At 35.9% G+C, this 22466-nt stretch overlaps 1 protein-coding gene across 28 annotated transcripts in view; it reads left to right on the top strand.

Annotated features, from left to right (window-relative positions):
• GPHN (gephyrin) overlaps nucleotides 1-22466 on the top strand; it is a 325345-nt gene that overhangs the window by 245634 nt on the left and 57245 nt on the right. For 16 of the 28 annotated variants that reach the window (XM_068946267.1, XM_068946262.1, XM_068946263.1 and 13 more), the window contains one exon: nucleotides 20346-20388. In XM_068946267.1, the coding sequence (XP_068802368.1) occupies nucleotides 20346-20388 (43 nt within the window). Of the gene's footprint in view, nucleotides 1-345; nucleotides 388-20345; nucleotides 20389-22466 lie in introns of all 28 variants that reach the window. The other 12 variants (XM_068946258.1, XM_068946260.1, XM_068946248.1 and 9 more) reach the window with 1 other exon arrangement.

Genomic DNA, 22466 nt, shown 5'->3' with positions numbered 1-22466 from the left:
ATGAAGATGATGATTGGTAAAGCTTCCTTCTAGAATGTCTTATTGTCCTGAAGATAGTTTTCTAGTCACAATGCCAATTTTCTAGAGGAATAAAGACTGACACTTTTCTTCAGATTCATCGTTAGTTTTAATTATTTCACAAGTACAATACCCTTTTTCTTTTAAGAAGCTTCCACCTTAAAAAGCCTAAATTTGGAGATTCTGAAATAGCTGGTCTTGGAAACTTAATGAACCCCCTGCTACTGTCTCAGTGCTGGAACCACCTATACAGAAAACCTTTTGAGACCCTTACTGTGCCACCATTTCTTTTTTAACAATGTTTTCTTTTCCCCACTGCACAACCAGGCTCGGCTCCCTTCGTGCTCATCCACCTATAGTGTTTCTGAGGTATACTTGCACGTGTTCTCTCAAGTAGTTGACCTGCTTGCCCATCACCCTTTTTTGATTTTATTTACTTTTTTCATTTTTTGCATTGCACTGTGCAAAAGTGGAGAAAAATCAGCTGTGGGGGAAAATTCTGCATGATCACCCTGCAACCATGTTCAGCGTGGTTTTAAAATCACCATATTAGTCTGGGACCACCATGGTGCAGAGTCCAACTAGGCAATTGCTACATAACATAGGAGCATAAATTATATAATGAAAACATGGTTAATTTTCTCTTACATTAAAATGAGAATACTTCCCTAACAGACCTATAGACGCCCAGACTGTAAGATGCTTCACTAGTCATTCTGACCTGTTTTAACTCAGTGGTATTATTGTAACTAGAAAGGCTCTGTAGAAACAGCTGTCACATTATGATTAAGGATTACCTCAGTAGATACAGGATGAGTTATGGATATCTGAAGTTCATTATTATTTCCCAAAAGTCTGGCTTGGGAAACTATCTACTGCAAATGCGTACACTGTTGTAAATACTTCCATGTAAACTTCACGATGCTCTTCTATAATTTAAGGGTGTAGTACCGGCTTAGCAAGACTTGAAAAGAAAAATACGATAAATTGTAATTAGAATGGAAAAAAAGAGATTATTTAAGACTGCCCTTTCATACCATGTTTTCAGGCCAAAGATGTTAAGATAAACTAGGAACCACAGTATCACAGGATAAAAACAGAATTTATAAAATACTGTCAAATAAATGCCGTGAACCACTGGGTAATGATCAGGCTTCAGGATAGTATTACAATTGATTAATGAATAAGTATCAAAATGATCGATTGAGTTTTTCTGTAATATTGAATCAATCTGTCTGGAGCACATAGGGTTCATTTATTCTGTATTTTAAAAGAATCTCTTAAAAGTTGACAAGATCTGCTGAAAGCAAGATAATTCGTTCTATCTCACTGTAGAACCATAGTGAGCAAAGTTCTAGACCTGATGTTAAATTGCAGATTTTCTTCATAGGTATGAACTTGGTGACCAAGTGAAACTCAAACTCCAAAAAATGTTACTTGTTGGTTTAGCCCTTCGAGATACTATCCTAGGCTAAGAAGAGAAACACTCTATAATTCACTTTAAAACAAATCTTGTAGCTCATTATTTAGTTTATAAATTCACTCTTTAAGGTCAGAAACATAGCTCCAAGAAACACAGTGCTTTGTTATCGAAATGATATAATGGGTGATTATGACTGTGAATACAGACACATATATATTCTAGATTTTGCCTTCTAGTTTGGGCCACTGTAACTAGATATTTTACAAATGTAAAGTAAATGGCTTTGACCAAGTTAACGTAGAGCCTAGTTTTTTTGAATCGTGTCCTGTCAGTCATTAATGGACTGTTTTGTTGACCATGCTCACAGTCACTCCTGCAGGTAACACAGTGGTCAGAGATAATGGTCCCTAAATTCTAAATCATATACACCGATCTTGTTAAAAAATACCACTGTTGAAAGTCCTATAAAGTATACACACATGCCAAAAAGTGAAGGTAATACTGATAGAAAAGGAGGATGTAAGACTTCAAGACTTAAAGGTATCATTCCAGGCAAATGAGATTTTAGACAGCCTCATAAGCAACCAGGGTGAAGTGGGGAGGAAATGAGACAAAACAGGTCTTTGACTTCCCCAGCCCACACGCATATATTCATGCAAGCACTCAACTGGTATTATGTGATGCTCTGTGATTGCACATTGGACTCATTCAGATTAAAGTTGTGTTTCCTCCTTCACATAAGGATGCTCTTACTTCACTCTATTAATGAATGTCATACAAATGCAAACGTAAAGAGGTCACCTAATCTGTAACTCTTATCCCTGAGCAGGATCAACTGTATATAAAGTAATATCTTGCTGATGTATGTCTAATTTGTCCTCAAGAAATTTCAGCCACTCAAGCAAATAATCCTAGCACTTCCTTATCCTTATTAATACAAAGGGTTTTTTCCTAATATCAGAGTATAAACAGGCAAATGATCTAATAAAAAACTTTTAAGGACAAAGAGGTGCTTACCAGTTTTCTGTCCAAGACAAATTACTGCTGTCTGGCTCTACCAGGAGATAAGTTGTTTTAAAGATAATCAACTATCTGTCCTTAAAAGCATCTGATACACATTCTGCAGTTTATTGTGCCTCATTACTCTATTATATGAAGGCCCTACTGTTTTTATCATGGTTATCATGAAAACACCAATATAGAAGAAATAATAATTCTATATTTATACACATATAAAGACACAGAGTGTTCTTCTAAGCTAATACAGGGAGCAAGAAATAAAATTTAGTTCTTACAGGTGAAAGGCAGAGGCCGTTTTCATTCAACCAACCATTCATCTGAATGATCTGTGTGAATTGAAAAAAAGCTCTAGATCAACAGGCATCTCGGCCTGATGCCGCTTTGTTTCCCACAAATCCCACCCTTAGGTTTTCATCAGCAAAAATGGTGAACTTGCTCTTTTGCATATGAAGGAAATAAGCCAGCAAAAGGAGAACTAGACTCTTCTTGCTTTGCCTGCAGCTCCAGCCATTTGTTCTTTTTGCATTCTGGAGGGATCACTGTCTTCGAAAGGGCTAGAAACCAGTGTGTTGCCTTAGCAGGTAATCAGGTATTTATAGCTCTCCTGATTGATCAGGTTCTAAAAAACTATTTTGCCTTTTCCACATCTATCAGACTGTGATACTGACTAGTGATCTTGGAATAGATAGAGTCTACCTCAACAGAAAAATAAAATTGGAATATTAAGGACTTGGAGAACACTGTCCACAGAGGATATCTTTGGGATTTGTAGTAAAGGGTCTTTTAGCTGAGGTATTAGGGTGTCAGTGTGAGAGCATGCAAACAATTTGTCCTTTATATTCTGTCCAAAGAAAAGATCTTCATATCTAATGGTGTGGATAACCTGGCTCTCTGGTGAGCCAGATCATTTGAGGTAGTTAAAAAAACTTTTTTCAAGCTGATCACAATTCCATGCTTTTGAAACATAGATTGCCTTCTTTCAAACTGCAGACTGAAGGTATAGAAAAATGTGGATGCATTCTTCTCTGGGGCAGGAGGACACCCCGTCTGTTTTGAAACAGACCATTTGAGGAAGATCCAAAAGAACATCATTTGAAATGGAAGATCTCTGTGGCAACTAGGTATTTGAAGAGGCAAGGAGGGACTGGATGTTCTCTGGACTCCATAAAGGATGCACAGGGTAGTTTCCAACCTTATAAGGGACTCATCATTCAGAAATATAGGTTAAAGTCATGATGCAAGTCCTGCAGTGATAAATGTAACCTGTTATTATTTTGGAAAATGGGAAGGATTGCTATAAGTAAACAACCTTCTGACCTCTAAATATGAAAGAAATTCTCCCAAAATAAAACAGTGTTAAATAAAGCCCTAAAAGCCTGCTATGTGGTTTGATTAAGGGGAAAAACGGGAGTAATGTTAACTATATTGCATAATATCTGATATTCAAGAGAAAAAGATTCACACTTCTGGTAGGAGCTTTTGTGCCTACACCTATTTCTGTAGTTGTTACTGCAGGAAAATATTTTTTCTTAAGCTAATTCGAAATTCAAAGTTTCTTAATTGTGTATGTCCAGGTCATCATCAAATAGCTTTGGACCTTCAGAGAACACCAGGAACACACAGGCAATAGAAATGGAATCAGTGCTACCGGAATTCGGCTGAATGTGCCTTCCGACAATGGTAGAACAAAAGCAAAAGAAAATATCGTATGTTATAAAAAATTTCTGAAGTCTGTTTTTCAAAAATAGTCAATGTAGGTTCATCTTGAGAAATTTAATTATTATTTTCACTTTTGAGAAAAGCTTTGAAATTGGATGCATTGGTAATCTTAAAACTAATTTGAGCTAGAATTTGCTTCCTGCTTTCTTTTGCAGAAAACGTCCTTGTAGAGTCCATTTTCCTTCTCAGAGTCTAATAATTTTCACCTGTCACTTTTTATTGTCACCAGCTTCGAAACCTGATAAAGCTGTGGGCATGGTCAACTAAAGTCTATTTGAGAGGAACGGAAAGAAAGTTTTTTAAAACTTCTGCTTACCTTTAGTTATAATAAGCAAGGTTTTCATAGTTTGTTGAAGTCCAGGCTTTATGGGGTAGTAGTACTATACACTTAGCATGTTTTTCTTTTCTCTAGAGCCACAATCAGCACATTAACAATTCCACTTGTCTAGAATGAAATAGACCCTCTGTCTCTCTGGTTTAGTTCAATTAAATAACAGCAAGTTTCCCCTGTGTCAAGAGAAGCTTTAATGCTCTAAAATGGTAAAATATAAATTCATTTCCTCTTTGAAGTTTGCAGTCTGCAATAAGGTTTTTCCCTCTTTTATGAAAACCAGGCTTCATGCCTGTAAGTTTTATGAATGTTAGCAGGAGTATTTAAATGAACTTTCTAAGAGTAGAAATATATTAATTCGCAATGATGCTGACTTAGCAGTTGTGCTAAGTATAGTATGTGTGTAATATATATATAATCAACTCATTATCCAGTTGTTACAAAGCATAGTAATCTTTTTTAAAATAGCTGGAGTTCACTTAAGAAGTTAATTAGACCAGATTGGCTTCAGTTACATTTTTAGAAGTACTCTGACTTAAGCTTGTATCTTAAAAATACTGTACAAAATTTAAAATAACGAATTGACCAACAAGAGGAAAGTCCAAAGTCAGAAAGTGTATAAAACTACACTTAGGTAGTATTATGCAATGACCCTGATTTTTATCTTGATTTGTACCTCAGAGTTTTTATTATCAGCATCAATCTCTCTCTCTCTTTCTTTCTCTCCCTTTCCTCTGGCTTCTGCATGTGCTATGCGTTTGGCTGAAAGCGTAATGAAGGAAACCTATTGATCTGCTTGTTGAAAGTATAGCGGCAGATGGATGTTCACCACAGTGCTATCCCCTGCTTTCCAAAAAATAGAAAATAAAATGTGAGCATGAAAAATTCGTTGCAAAGAGGGAGACACTCAAGTGTATAGCATGTCATCTGTTTTACTGAGGCTCGTTGGATAGGTTAGCGCATGATGTCTTGTGCTGTGAGAGATCTGCAAATTTTTGTGTTAGTTTTCTCTCCCAGAAAATAAATTACTTCCATAAACCTAGTCTTGGAATATATATTGGCTGCGTACTGACTTTTTAAGCTTTTCAATCTGGAGAAATTTTTTGCAATAGAAAGAATTTCTGTAGCAGAAAACTGGTCATTACATTCAACAGTTACAATCTCAGGGTGACATAATTTAAGGGCAGAAGTGTTTCAGGGGTGGAGGACTATGGCCAAGAAGAGTGGAGCTGTGCCTTAATATAATATTAATTAATCATTTTCACTAACATAAGATCATTGTCATGGCATAAACAAAAATTGTTCTTTGGCAGTTAAAGCTATACCTGGGCTCAGGAAGACAGAATGAAATACACGTAATTAGTTCCTCTCAGTTCCTCTTCTCCGACTTCAAGCAGAACTCCAGCAGATGGAGAATTTGGTAGTAAACCTCTGGCATAAATATACTAATCCACTGAAGAAAAATTGCTACAGTAAACATAGGTTGCCTACTACATTGTCTTATGAACCCTATTTTCTCTACCACTTTGTGGAGATGCTCTGAACTTTGAAGTAAAGTGTTTCTAAGTTAGCTCTTTTCATTGGTGTGGCTGCTGAAGTTTTCATATTGTTTATAGACATGGCTATCATTAACATGCCAGCCTTGTGCTTAACAAGATCCACCACTTGAAAACAGACCAGAAAAAAGTGTGTCTTTAAATATCTGTGATATCTACAGCTCAGAAGTGAATGAACACAACAAAGCCGCTAGCCACTTGGGTTGTGTACAATTATACTGATACAATATAGTCTTGCTTCTCTTTGTTATATTTTTGCAGTTGCTAATGGAACAGTGAGTTTTTAAGTAAGATTAGAATTTGTAGGTATTTCTCTTTCAGATGTCAATGAGAGGTCAAAGCTTTGGGCTCAGCTACTTGGCAATTCACAGTTAGAGAGTAACATTTTTTCTATTGCATTGTGCTCTGCTAATAGTTGCACTGTCCTCTGGGCTTAAGAAAAAACAAATGAATTAAAATCCTAGCTTTTAGAGAAATATGGTTTCCTCAGTGCATACTAAAATGCAAAACTATGAAAAGTCAGTGATCTAGTGTCCTAATCCATAGAAAATAGCTTCGATAGGTCTGTCTTCATTCTCTTTATTTGGATTAGTAGCTGCACAAAAAATCCTCCATAGCATTTGCTCTGCCATTCCAGAATAGAGTTACATTTTTGCTACAAGAACTAGATGTTGTATAAAGTACGGCACTCATGACAGCTCATGAATGAAAGTATGGCAAAATGTCAAGTCACATTGGTAAGGAGATTGCATCATTGCAATAATCTGATCAAGGTACACATGAATAACTTCACTGAATGCTGTCTTAGGTATCTACAATAAAACTCACTTTAAAAAATTCATTTAAAAACTCTGCTACTATATTTGTACTTGCACTTTTTAAATATAATTTATCTTTATTTACCAACTGCTGAATTCTACATTAGATCGATCAGCAATTCATATACTGAAAAGAGAAGCAAAATTTTACCTAGTCCTACTGCTTCTCTGCTCATAAGCCTACCTTGTGACTTCTGTCAAATAAAATCTCCCCGTCATATAAATGCTTTGCCCTTGTTCTTTTGTTCTCTAGTAAAACACTCAGTCTAAGCACTAGGTTCTTTTACGTAGAACTATTTCTCATTCATGGAAGTGGTAAAAACTGGGATTTGAAAAGCATCTCATTTCCTCTTTAAGATTTTGGCTATTCATCTTACTAAAATCATAATAGTTTCTGTTTATTTTTATTCTGGTGAAATGCTTGCCAGCTCTACATTTAGCAAGCAGAGAATAAATAAAATTCAAGTGTCTGTAAGAAAGGATAGGCACTAAGAAACTGAATGATGATAAAATCAGAGATGCATTCCAGATAATGTTATGTAACATTCTTTATTATAAAATCAAATAATTCAGAAAAAACTCTCCACCTTTCTCCATTTGAAACTCTAAAGTTCTTTGCTTTTTTTTTTCAAGACAAGATACCTCTTTATGTTTCAATTTTAAATGCAAATTCTTCCTTTTCTTCTTCTTCTGTAAAAAAGCAAGACATTTCATCCTGCCTTACGGTACAGATGTAATCCGTTATGAATCAGTAATCCTTTATGAAACAAATTAGACCAAGTCAGAGAACTATGAGTATCATTTTCTTTTTGATTGGTTATAGTTTAGACTCATGTAAGTGATCTGCATTTGCATTTCCTAGTGTCAGTCTTGTCGCTGTTTGCAATTACATCCATTTAAAAAAAATTTTTCCATTTTCTTATGCTGTGCCCCACCTTGGACTGTATGGTGTCAAACTGTTGATAAGATGCACCCATGAGATTTCCTTTCTAGCTAGCTGCTATTTTTTTTCATTCGGAAGCAGGCTGCGTACCAGCATGCAACATTTGTTTTTTATTGTTTTTTTTTTAGATTGTACTACTGAAACAGTTTCCTTCAGAAGCCAGAGATTAGTTTGTAAACTGCTACACTCGTAATAGCAGTCAGGGCAACTGCGCTCTACATTCAGATCCCAGCAGCAGCCTAATGCTCCAGAACCAGCTTAAGTAACAGAATCTATGGAAAATTCATCTAGAATCTGAAATATTAATAAGCAAACCAAAGTAGAGCTGACTTCAGTAGCATTGCTTTGGGGCTTTTGGAGTAGTCATTGTATGTAAAATGCCATCAAGTGTGATCTATTTTGCATGCATCTCTAGTGGACAGGAACTGTTTTAACACATGGTAATCAATTTAAATAAACACAACAACATCGGTATCAATAATATATAGTCATTGGGTTCCCATCAGTGTTCCTTACATTAACTTCCTGTTTTCCAGTTTTTAAAGTGCAGCTTTGTAACATGCAAAAAAGTTTTAACTGAGCCTACTTACCATATGGCTTTTAATTTAAGAGCTGGAGGGGAAAAGGAATGTCCTTATTCATAGTATTTTCGATATGACTTTTTCTTTTACCAGTTTCCATGATTCAGTGCTGCTAGAAGTCCAACCAAGCTGATGTCCTATTCTCAGGCTGGTGTGCCAAGCACACACTGCTGTGTGGAAGCTGTTGTGCTGGACCTTGCAATCTGCGCTGCCAAATTCAAGATAGCCCTAAGGGAATCTTGGCTTTTGAGCCTTTGAGGCGTCTTTTGAGGTTCAAAGCAAAATCCTAAATGCCAATCCTGTTCCTGCATTTGTATGTCTGATTGATTGCTTTCAAAAAGGATTTCTAACTTTTCTTAGACAGTATGGTTCTCAGTGCGGCAGTTGCTTGATTCCAGCTTCTCCTTTCTGTAGCTTACGAAGTCTCTGAAGTAATTGAGTTATTTGTCCATGATGATTCTGATTTCTCTGTAAGGATTCTGCTCAGAGGAATATAGTTACTCCTTCTGCCTCCGTGGGCAACCTATCTCTTCGTACAGTAAATTCCCAGTAGTGGTGATTTACTGCTCAGATAGATTCACAGACTGGAACTTTATTTTCTTTACAGTTGTTGCTCCCTAGTTGAATCTTAATTTTTAAAAGTTTTATTCATTTTTATATTTGAAGGTAAACAAGCCTGAGATTTTGTTTTTTACGAGAGCTGTGTACATCAATGACTGTAATGGATACCATATATAAGATTTTCGTTACCTGTATTTACTCGTTTGTGCACTCTTTATCTAAAGGCCTTCAGATTTGATGCTCCTAGCTCAATTGAAAAGTTTATGAAAGTTTAAGCAACATTCATTTACGTGGATTCTTTAACACAGAGAACATCATATTGTTTTATGTAGCAGTAGGAAACCTGCTTTTTCCAAGGCAAAAATACTTTGGTTCTGTGTCACATGTAACGCCAAAAGTTGAAATTTAAACATTGAGTAATTCTCATCTTCGTTAGGATCCTTTAGCATTCATAAAAATATACTATCAATTTAGAAGTAATTAGTGGGTTAGTTTTGCGCATGCTTTGTCAGATACTCCTAATGACCATGCTAATCCTTAATTTCTAGGTAGAAAACCTTCCTTTGGAAAAAAATGTGAAAGGCTTATACTCACCACAGCTCTTAGTCTTAGCATTATTCTTTTAGTACTCAATGCAGAAGCATATAATTTATTGATACACTGATACATTGATATATTGAACACTGATACGGTTAGAGGCGTCAGATAGAAAAAAATGGTTTTAACAGTAGGAAAATAGGCAAATCTTTCTTATTTCTGTTCTTGAAAGCCATACACTGCACTAGTGATGTACTTCTTGCACTTAACAGGTCAGCAAGTTACAAACTTCTTATATAGATAACTTAAGAACCCACTCTAACATACTTCAGCTGTAGAGGTTCTTTCGGGCACCGGTACTGATCAAGATTCAGTGACCAAGGAGACTGTTTAGCTCTTCCTTATTCTGTCAAATGAAGCAGGAGGGCACAGGGAAGAGGAGGAAAGGAGAAGCAAGTAATCCAGGAAGGCAAGGATAAATCCTGAAGTGCCATTGCTACACAATCCTTCTCTCTCTTCATACAGACATTCAGTGATTTCCCTTGATTTACATTCTCAGTGATTTCCCATAAATGACAAATCCAGAAATGTCTGCTAGGACCCATCTCATTCTATCCAAGCTCAGTCAGATTTTCCTGGAATGTATTTCCCATTTATAGATGCTGTGTAAATGTATGTTTACATACATATTTTTTGTGATATAGACTTTTAAAACCCTGTAAATAATTCAAGATATTTTACATTTATGATTTTTATACTGCTTTTTAATTTTCTTTGAAAGCCACGAAAGACAGTAGTTTTACAGCCTTAAACTAGGTCCATGCCAGGAACATTTTATCAACGTGGGAAAATTAGATAGGCAATGTTCTCTGAGTGGGGACACAGTTAAATAAGGAAAGGTCTGATTTCTGTTCATACAGTAAAAACACATATGCAAGTGAAATGAGTGGCATCAGCAAAACAAGAAGCTAGTTTATGCTGTGCTGTGTTTTCACTACTTTGGAGCTATGTCTGTGCAAGATTTTCTGGTTGGATCACATGGGGAAAAATATGTTTTGTTCATGCTCGTATAATTAAAGAGTAGTTCAGGGCCATTCACTTTAGAGTGCTAATAACTATTAAAATGTCCAACCAAAATTGCTGGCAAAGGCTAATGTAAGGAGCTGATATTTAACTGTAAGAATGCTTTAAAAACATTAAAAAATTGGATGATGCCTTTTTCTTGACCCGTTTATGCTGAAGATTGATTGGACAGTTGATTAGTGGTTTTTAAAGTTTATCATTGTTTTAGTTTTGCTGTTGCTGTTTTTCACATGTTCATTTTTTTCTTAGCATAGAGATATGAGGAATGTCACCTCTGTAGTCAGCATCCAGGAGGACAGATCGTAAGCATGAAATATGGGTCTTAGACTTCCTTGGAGATTAAAAGTTTAATTCAAAATCCTTGGAAGGTCATAGGAAGGATGTTTGGTGTTTTATTCCCAGCTCAGAAGGCTTAGAAATGAAAGTAACAGAAACAAAATGTTCCAGCAAGGTATCTCTTCCTTCCCCATCAATACTTATTTAGATATTGCCAATAACTCAATAGTAACAATATTGAATTGTATTCCCCAGTTATGGCACATGGGATGAATGGTGAATACGGCTATTCTTCTTTCACTTCAGAAACTGGGAGATGAGATAGTTGTCTGTTGGAACAGAAAATGCTGTAGCAGAAAGTGTTGAATGGGTAAAAAGGAAGACCCTATTGCATTCTTTGCCTCCAGGTTGATGCAAACGTCATGTTTTATGCTGGACAAACCTCTTACACCATTTTCAGGGCGACACACCCATTTTCTCTGTGTCCTTCTTGAAACACAAATGGGGTGTTTTTCGCGTAGGCTGAACACTCCAAATGGAGTTGAAATAAATGACTGACACCTCTAGGGGCTTTGCATTTGGACACAAATCCAGCTGGAGGTGTGTCAAGTTAAATTTAGTCTAGATATCTCTATGTCTTAGCTTCTCATTTGTAAAATAAAACTATCCCTCTGCTTCACAAAGATATTATAGAAATAAATGTCTTTATGCATATAAGGACATTGGTATTGCAGAAATGAGCACAACAGAGAAATCTATAAAGAACTAAATAGTTCCTCATTCAGGACAGAGTTCGGATATTGTTTAATAAGTCAAACATAAGATCAGTTTTCCAACAGAGCAGTAAAAAGAAATAGCCTCATCTAGTCTGAAGCGGAAGCCCTACTGAAAAAAACTGTGATGAGTACTTGTAATGTGTATATTCAAAGGAAAAATAAGAGTTGTACAGATAGCACTGATCTGATATTTCCTAACAGTTAAGTGTTTCACTTAGCCTTATTAATGTTACATGAGTATATTTGAATGAAGAATTTATTTTAAAATCCATAAAGTCTTTTGATACGTGTTTTCAAGGGTCAGACCATTGAGGAAAAGTAGTTTCCATTTGTTGCAGTGTTGCGGGAGTTTGTTTGTTTTAATGCTGCATTTAAATTGACTGTTGCTGAGGTCAAGGAAGAAGAATGTAAAACTAGTTGTAATTTAGTTTGAAAGCGAAATACTTGTAAAGTAATAGAAATGAGACTTATTTTGAGATGTTAATCATATTAATGTATGCCAAGGGTCAGAGTAATTTATTCCGTGTTTGAAGACAGCAGTTTATATACATCACTTTTGTATTTTTAGTCCTTCCGATAGACAGCAGCTCAAAAAGCCTGTTGAACTGGAACAGACAAGGAGTTGAAAAGATCTTAATACTGGTCAGACAGGAAATAATTCAGATATCTAACATATACTCCTAAGGCCAAGTAATTCATCAGTCAACTTGCCAGGTTGTGAAATAGTATGAAGATAAGACTGAACAGCAGCATAATAGCTATACAACGTGCAGAATTCTCAAAGCTCCACTCCAAGCTTTTCAAATAAAATAATTAAGAGAGAGTATTTGACTTATTTTATCCAGTGAATGTTGTTTAACAAAAGCAGGAAACATATCTAAGGAACAATGTTACACATGAAAGATACTGCTGTAAATTACCATTTTCCCATATGCCTGCTACTAAACTCATATTCAGCATAAAGCCAGCAAGAGTTTAAATATGTAGAACACTTGTATATATGCATTCACACAGCAATTCGCACAGTTATTTAAATTCTTCTTCCTCTCATATTACTGCTTTTAAACAAAGAATTGTTTAGTTTATGGGGTTTTTTAGTAACAGGTATGCATGTGCCAGTTGGTCTAGAGTAGTTAATATCATTCCTGTTATCTGGAGAGAATAGAGGTCATAATTTTCCAAACTGTTCCCCCCGACAAGGAATGCCCAAAATTGATGGGAAATGAGAGATGGAAGAAAGAGAGAGCAAATAGAAAGGAGCACTATCATATAGGTTAATTTTACGTAGTTCCTTTCAGTGATAACATTTATTCTTTTAATCATGTGCAGTACATTAGGCAAATAATTCCTATTCCTGTGGCAAAGAACAAGGGCAATAGGGATCTCTTTCTCTTGTGCCACTCTGGAAAGAAAATTTATTAGCTCTGCCTTTATTTATGTTATCTACTTCTCAACTGAAGATTTTTTCTAGGGCATTTTGAGCTCTTTAAAGATTTTCATTTAAGCCTATAAAAGATCTTGTTCACAGCTAATAATACAAGTAGTAGAATTTTCGATTTTCCTAAATGCAGTGTTCCTAGAGATTTTGTGTCACTTGGCTTCCATTCGCACAGGTTAGAATCATCTATTAAAGTTTGATCACCAATTATGTAGACTTAATATGGGCACTAGCTTATACAAGATGCATGTGCTCTCCAGATTTGTGTAAAATAATTGAGTTAGTCTTTCAGTTACAGACCGGTGACTACTCTTACTTTCAACACTGTATTAAACATCTGCAAGAGAATGGATCCAATGTTACAGAACTATTTATATCTTCTGACTAATCCAAGATTTTATCATTAAAAAATTTATTTTTTTTGTTCTCTGATAGGTTATTCAAGTAAGATTATACCTAAATGAAATCTGATTAGATTCAGTTGATTTAGTAATATATATTTATTTATATTTACTAAAATATATTTAAATGGCCTCAAGAAGGAACAAGGCTGCTTGTTTCCTCTTCTCTTTTCATCTCCCCTTTCCTCATAGATGAATTACTATATAGTGTCTAGTTTTATAAGACAGCAGGGAAATATATGACCAGCTTTCTCTTACCTACCTCCAGGAAGTCGCTCTCAGGCGTTAGTAGGTATGTCTACTTCGCTTTTAGAGACAGTCTTTTTGAGAAGGAAGATGTCTGTCATATGCTTGGAGGCTGATAACAGCCTGTCTGGGCACACCTCACAGCACAACAATCTGCCTGCGAATGTTTTAACACCGCGTGAATTAATTGGATCCACTCGGCTACATGGAGCCTCGTGTGTTCCAGCGAGCAAACACTGGTCACAGGATACTACTTTGAGATTTCTTCTCTGAAGAAAACCAGTATGGTCTTGAATGAGCCCTCTACTGCCCTTAGAATATCAAAAAAACATGCTCTCTGTCTTTCCCGTGCTCTTCTTCATGCAGCGTTTCTGTATGCTGTCCCATGCTTGGACTTAAGAAGACAAAACTCAGCTCATGCTTTTCTTCTCATACAAATGTAAGCATTTCATAAAATTTCCTGGCATGAGATTTAAAAAACTCTTCCTTTCTCTTGCATATTTTTATTCTCAGCTACCAAATTTATGTAGCTAGTTTGTACTAGCTAGTTTGCTTTCCCATTAGCTTTCTGGCCTGGCCTTCCAGCCTTTCTGGTTTACTATTTTGTCTCCTTTCTTGTTTTAAAGGTTTTTGTATGTATCATGGTTCTTCCTGTTTTATCATTCAGTGAGGTGTTTAGCTTGCAGTTTAGGCTGATGTGTAAGATTTTGTTTGAATCCTCTTTTAATAATACAAATTTCTATTTTCTATCTCCAGAACAAGGTCCTAAAAAATTTTTTTTTGGCAGGGGGAGAGGGGGGGAATCTGTAATTCTTAAGAATGCTTTTTGATTTTTTTTCAGAGCAGTTTTTCTGTTCTTTAGATATCCTTGAGCATAAAGAGTCTGCAGTCATCATTTCTAACTATGAATAATTTAGAAATACATCAGATAGATAGGATTTACCTGACTAAGTGTAGACAAGCACAGTGGACACATCTACATCTGAGCTACCTGTGCAGACTGCATTTATAGTCAGTAGAGAAAACAGGCACATCTTAGGTGCAATTCATTTTATCCTAAAGCAGATGCCTACAACAGGCCAGATTAATAGTGCCCTAAAAGTACTTATTTGTTCCCACTGACTCCAGGTGAGTAATTCCATACGCAGAATACTACATTATTCATATTGAAAGCGAAGTGAATCCCACCAACAGCGCTGTTCCTTTTAGAAAATACGCTAGTGTGTTTGCTCCTGTGAAATTCCTTGAGTTCCCTTTCCTTTCCCTTTAAGAGGTGTTCTCAGTTTCAAAAGAAAAAAGAAAAAAAGGGGGGGCGGGGATTATGTTTAATTTTGGACTGGCTTTTTTCCTAATTCAGATGGTGATTAAGCATACTCTTAAGACCTTCCACATACATCTCAGTGTAAGAGCACTCTTTTGAATGCGTTCTTGAAATAGGAAAGTTGCATCTTTTAATAGGAATATTTAATCCTCAAGTATTTTGTTAAGAAGGTTTTGAAGTATGCAATTCTAGACATCCTTTCTCTGTGAAATCCTTTAAATAACCTTATTTTTATATTTCATATTACTTCAGCCCAAGCAATTACAATTTTCTCTGTACTTTAGATTAGATTTCAAACAACTTTTTAAATTAAACCAGTGTATTTCATTACATTTTTCAATTATTTCCTAGTTTGGCTTACAGTAATAGGCCAAAATTAATTAATTAATATTGTTTACAGTGTTAGTACCCAGGCTTGAGACATTATTAATTATGCTTTATTTTATGTATTTAGATACAGATATTGATGTGTATGGTATTGTTAGGGAGAAAAGAATATTTTAGACAGGAAAGCCCATGTGAGTGCCTACACTTGCAAAGGGGATCATACGTGGTTTTACATCTGTTTAAAGCAGGCAAATCTTCAGTGCTTGAGAGACCATTCAAAAGGTATATACACTGAGTATATGGTATAGAACTCAGATTATGTAATTACTAATGTAGAAAGTGAGTAACTAGTATATAAATGATGTGTACAATTTTAAAAAAGAATTTAGTCATCACAGTAGGTACTGAAGCTTGAGTGGCATTGAGATATTTCGTGCTGCTTAATTGCTTTGTAGTATCAAATTATAAGAAGCGTTTACGTGAAGTATTAGGGGGTTGTACTGCAGTGCTAGTTGCTATATAATTTATCTGTTCTAGCTCTTAAGTAGATCCCATATGGAAAAAAGCAGCAATGTTGTGCTTTCCCAGACCGCACAGAGTAAATGTACTGCTGGAGTTTCAAGGAAAGGTGATATGAGTAATACACTTTCCCACAGACAGTAACTTGTAATATGTGCAACACCTCATAAGTAAATCTGGCATCTATGAGACAGTTAGAGGAATATAGTTCTCAAATTGTTAACTGCTGCTGTGCTTTGCATATCCTGCTTCCTTCATTACCGCTTGGCGAACCCATTCCCTTTCCTGTATCTTAGTCCTCTGTGTCGATATATATGTTTGGGTTTCTGCTGGTGGTTCCACATTCTGCATGCTTTCCTAAAAGTGGAGCAGTATGCTCCCCCATAAATGATAAAGGTTACGGGTTAGCCTCCTAGAGTCTCTGTGTTCCTGAGAAATTGGTTCTTTCTGTTGGTGATAAATCATGTTTTGATGTCATTGTTCTGAATTGTTCTTCATGTTGTAAACTTGAGTTGAAATGTTCTCCCATAAGAGTTAGCTTTTCATATTGGGCTGGAAACTCTTCATCTTTGTGTAGCAATTTGTTTTATTATAACCAATGGCTTTTAATTGTACCTGCCAATTGACTTAATACTCTGTGCTAATCTTGTTATGACTTATAAAAGGTAAGTAATTCTCTGAGCATCTAAAGATCATGGTAAAATGTTAAAGGGTTTTTAAATTTTTTTTTATTTATTTTTCATATGAATTTTTCACTTATACCATGTGCTTTTCTTTGTGTCTTTTTCTATTTTTCTTGAAAAGATTTTTTTGTACACACTATTATTTGCAGCAAAACATATCATGTAGATTTAAATACATCCATTACCATTAGTGATTTTATTTTTCAGACCAATCATGACTGATTGATAGATGGAAATTGTCAGCAGGTCTCTTGATTTTACCATTCCCTTCATTTATTTTCAAGTACTTTATTTCACATTCTGTTTAATGCTTCAGCCTATGGGAGAAAGCTTACTCTGCATTTCAGCACAATGAAATTGTATCTTAAAGAACATAAAATCCAGTTTACTTAAAAAACAGTAACGTGAATTGAATGCTCTGGGTTTGATTACGTTCTGCCTGAACTACGCAGGGGAATGGTACTGGACAACAGCCCACTGTATCTACTGCCAAGATACATTGTGAGCCAACGGGATGGGGACGGGACAAACAATGAAACTATACCTTTCCTGGGAGAGGAGAGACAGCCACAGGTTATTGTTTCTGTAACAACCTGTGAGTGAGAGGAATTACAGTAAATAATAGTACTAGTCAGTCGTCCCAGTCAGCCATGGTACTGTATGGAATCTTTACTTTGGAGTGGCTGTGAAAGGAATACAGATTTTTTGTAAATGTCACAAAATAGCAAAATATACAAATAATAAAATATGATAAAAGGCACCTACAGCACATGATTCCATTTATGCAAACCTCCATTCTAGCTAAAACTGTATGTGTTAGACAACGGGTGCTTTTTATTTGAAATCATATTTTAATGCAGTTTGGTTTAAAAATAGCATTTAGGATATGAACGTACAATTCATATTAAGCAAATGGAAGTATTATATAATAACTAATTATGATATCAGTTATGTTAAAACGTGATTTGTGTTCTGCAGCTGTGAGCATAGTTTGGGAAACAATCAAGTCTAGCTGATCAAGCATTTTATTTCAGTATCATGGATTCCTCTTCCACAGCTGCTTTTAAAATTTGTGGAAAACAAATTATTTCCCATACTGCATATGTTGCCCTTCAGGTGAGTGATAAACTGTAAACTTCAGGCCTGTTGTAAGAAACCACAAAGAAAATTTAACTTTGTCACTGAAGTCCTCTGTGTGCACAGAATTAAAAAAAATGACCTCTGAGAGGCTGTGTGTGAAGCCAGCTGTCTTTTGTTACCATTGTCATTTGGACGTTGTAAGAGCAAAACTTTGTCAGCACGTTTTTTTATATTAGAAGATTTGATTTGCAAATCTCAGCTGCTCTGTTCATTATAAATCTCTTGTTTTTGTCCATACACTAGCTCCACTATAGGTTGGAAGGGCTTAAAGATGAACTCAGGAGGAATAGAGGCTACAACTCGAGAGTAACTATTACTGCTCAAAGGAGCTGTTTTCCATTCGCAAACACTGCTTTGCGCTATGGGTTTGGGCTCCTTCTGTTCCTCCACTTTGTTGAAGACTCTCTCTTGACTCCCATTTTACTTCTTCAGCACTGTCTTTGTCTGCTAACATTTTTCCTCTTTCTCTAGTAACTTTTATCTGTGTCCTTTGGATCACTTATTTTACTTTGTTTGTTTTAGTAGATTGTTTCTGAATGTTTGTGTTTTGTATTTTTTGGTTTTGCCTTTTTTTTCTTTAGGACTGTGTTATCTCACTAAGCTTCATTCCACAGTTTGCTAAATTGCTTGATTATTTTGCAGCAGGCCCATTCCTCGTTTTCTCTTTCCATATGGTTTTCAGTGAGAAATAAGAGAGCCTCTTCCATTTTAAACAGTAGTCTATACACATAGGCCCATGTCTCCTTTTGCATACACTGTCTTTTGGCTTGCCACATCCCATCCTGCTTCTCTCTTTCTCTCTGCCTCTCTCTCTCTCTGAGCCCCTCTCTCTTTTGTGCTTTCTCTCATAGCGTTATACCATCTTTTTGGTCCAGAATTGTCCTTTGGTAAATTATAGATAAATATTTACTTCTTCCAAAGAGAGTTTATGTCATGCCTTTTGAAATCTGGAAAAACAACTCTGGGCCAAATTTGGGTACCATTAATATTTCGTTTGAAGTTTTCTTGTATAGCATTTTTGGTGGGAAGGGAGGGAGGTTTTGTTTTTTTCTTTCTTTTTTTAAACAACAGTTTTTTTCAGGGAAGGACACCATAACCCACTCTTAGTTGCAACATTACTTTCCATAAGTTATTCCATTACAATAAATAGACTGTGTTACGCTGTAGAATCTAATCTTTTATGTGAATATACATTTGGGGCAAGCTGCTGTGGAATGGAAGAAAGAGGTTTAGAAACTGGGGCACGGTTCATTTCAGACTTCAGTGGCTGCTCTTTTACAAAGCCAGCCTTTTGGGGATTGAATGTGTATCCTAACTGTCAGATCATACATATTTACTTTCTATGCATTTTTTCTGTACCTACAAATTCAAACTGAAATCTGAAAGATAATCTGGATTCATTCCTTCACTTTCTCAGCAGAGAAATGTTCTGCAAGGGAATTACACAATTACACCCTCAGTGTCACCTGTGCTATTCCACTTCTTTAACTATGTCTACATAATTTTATCTTAATCATCTCACGAAACATAGCAATATATCTGTGAATGATGTACGAAAGAGGAGGATTCAGTTCGTATTCTCATAGGGGTTTGTCTTCCTGAGTTTACTTTAGCTTGTGGCTGCACTTTCAGCCACAAAAAAGAGCTTTTTACTCAAGTGTTACCAGTGCAGTGAGCTGACATGTCATAAAACAAACTTCTTTCCAGATTAGTGCATCTACTAACTTGCAACTTCACTGTTATTGTACCAAGTGGTGTCTTTCCAAACTTGCGAAGAATTAACAAGAGCTGATGCTTCAGTAGAGATACGCTTTAAACTGGATTGTGTCTACAAGATTGATAATCTTCAAAAAGAAAAATGTTTTTAATCCATATGGTAAACAGATGGAACTCTAAAAGCCAGTGCAAACTGGAGTGTTAGACCAACATGAGTCCTCCACTGGAGTCAGACTGATAAATCTGGAATAGCACAGGGGCAGCTAAGCACCTAGGAGGAGGATCTGTTGAGAGGCCAGTTGTCATTCTTACAGGGTTACTTTTTAAAGTAGAGTTGCAGTATGAAGAGTAAATTTATCTAGCTCCAGCCAGGAGCTGTTTATACAATTGTGAGTTGTTTATACAGTTATGAAGGAGGTTTGTTAAATATCTTCAGAATCAACATAATTTAGATTGAATATATTTAAACTCTTTCTATAGTACCTGAAAATGTCAACAGTAGAGTTTTAAAGCAGGTTGTGATAATATAGTTAAGTTAGTATTTTTTCTAATCATGAAACAGAGGACCTAGTTACAGAGTTACTGTAATCAAAATAATATGAGGAAATGTGGAATTTTTATAAAAGCTGGAGTATAACAAATAATTATAAACAGCATGGACTTTGATTTTACTCTTATTATCGTGTCCTTAGGCCATCTTGCTTATTGTTAGGGGAATTTTAAATTGCTTATATCAGACTCTGACCATCAGCTAATACTCTTCTGTTTATTTATCTCATGTAGAGTATGTAAGAACGTTGCTGAAAACATGTAGAGCCTCTGTCTTAAATCCCAGGAGCTTGCCCATTATATCTCTGTATTTTGCATGCTTGTTAACTTCTGCAGCTCACAGACTCTGTGCTCTCTCTGCAGGTCCAGTCCAGGTGCAGCAGCAAGGAGAACATCCTCAGAGCAAGTGAGTATTGAAACTTTCCAGCTTTACTGTGAAAATAAGACTGCCATTGTAAACAGACAAGAAGGCAGCAAATTATAATCAGATGAGAGGGGAAGGAGAGGGCTGAGATGCATGTGGGTTCGCAGAAAAAATTTAAGAACTTAAGACAGTGAAATTCAGTCGAGAGAGAAAATAAAAATAGCTTGTAGTGTTTGTGCATTAACTGATAGTTACCTTTTAATTCTTCTTTCCGAGTTGCTCTTCTGATGATACCGAGGTCTATGTTGTTGTATCAGTGTACTGTTTTAAATGGTAGTGCGTGTGCAAGTTTTATGGGCAAAAACAATCAACGCTCAAAGGTAATGAAAAAGGAAATTCTCAAGTTGAATATATATGATTTTTGTTTTCAAACTTGAGCATGAATTTGAATGCTGGGTTTTGTAAAACCAAACCGAAAACTGTAAAGGTTAAAAATTGAGGTTTGATCCACATTACCTGTTCTGTAATCTGCAAAATTCCTTTCAGCTTTATGTGAATCTTTCCTAGTCTAAAATGTGTTTTACCATATGTATATAATAATTTGCATAGGAAGTTGTTTCAGCGATCAAACAGAAGGCTATTGTGGATTTTCCACCTTACACAGTCAATTGACTTGGCTGCTTCGATGCTAAAGGATTATTTTGTCATATAGAATGCTGCTGAATATTAACAGTTATTTTCAGAGCCATCTGACATTTGTGAAAGAGAGTTGGGAAGGTCTCAGCAGTTGTTTAACGTCATTAACTTATAATAAAAAATGTACCACTTCATAATTTTAGAATTAAAAAGCCATTATTTGTTTTTGTGTCCAGGTCTATTTAAACGTGTGATGCAGCTAAAAGAAAAGTTAGCATTTGTTTCTAGGAAGAAATAAGGAGAGAGAAGGATTAGGAGTTACATGAGCTTCTTTCTTCCTTCGGGCATTAAAGTTATTCATTCTAGTGCAAAACCTGAAGGGACTCCCCTTTCAAGTATGTATTTTCCTGGTTTGTCTTGCAGAAATAATGGCTGTCACTTCTGGTATTGGAACAGAATTGTCAGAGATCGGTGGATTTTACCTATTTTCAAACAGAGCGGGCTGGAGAAGGCATTTCCCACTAGGTTTTAACAGACCCTTTGAACCCCTTACTTAAACAAGCAAGTGACATGTGTTAGACACAGAGCTTCAAACTGGAAGGGAGTAGTTTGGGCACCATTCAGAGATTGACCCCTGAATGGTTGGTTGGCATTTGAAGCATTAAAAAGGCAAATGTTAACTTCTAAAGTGGCTAACAAAGAGTTTTGAAAGCAAGGAAACTTAAAGATATTTTCCAGAATTGCTGACAAAGACTGTATTGCTTCTGAAGAGAAGTATGCTTCTATAGAGGCCAAAATCTTTCTAAAACTAAATTTTAGGATGGCTTTAAAAAAGCATAGTTTATAAAAGTTTATATAGTACCATAAACCATAGTTTACTAGTAAACCATAATAAACTATGGTTTATGGTGCTATCTTATCAAAAGTACTGTAGTAGTACCTAGTGTAAATTAAAATAATATCTATTTTACTCTTTGCATGAGAAATGGTTTTAATCCTGCAGACACCACAGAGGAAAAACAGGAAAGGCATTTGCATTCTGTTTTGCTTTGCACATCATCAGAACAGCTACTAGCACAATTCTCTCTGAATTATTAACCTATATGTCTCGTGACAGCATAAGAAGGGAGATTTTCTGTATTTTCTGATCCCAAGATGTGAGGGCTGCAGAAAAATCATCTTTCTAACTTGTAACCTAACTGGGTATGGCATGTCAGAGAGAGCCTACGCTTGGGGAGGAAGCTGAGGAGCCATTTTCCCAAGTATAATCACACCTGAAACATGTTGTAATTTCTTTTTGTGGGGTATGCTACTTCTAAATTAAGTACATTTTGTAAAACCATGGAGGAAGACATCTGCCAGGTATCTGCTGGGCTTGGAGTACTGGAATCCAGTGCATTGAAAATCCCACTCAGAGGACCACACCTTGCTTCCCTTTCTGGGGAGAAATCACATACATACCTTCAGCTTGACTTTAAGTAAGG

The sequence above is a fragment of the Struthio camelus genome, chromosome 5 (assembly GCF_040807025.1).
Source record: "Struthio camelus isolate bStrCam1 chromosome 5, bStrCam1.hap1, whole genome shotgun sequence".
Taxonomy (NCBI): domain Eukaryota; kingdom Metazoa; phylum Chordata; class Aves; order Struthioniformes; family Struthionidae; genus Struthio; species Struthio camelus.
This window is presented reverse-complemented; position numbering and strand designations above follow the sequence as displayed.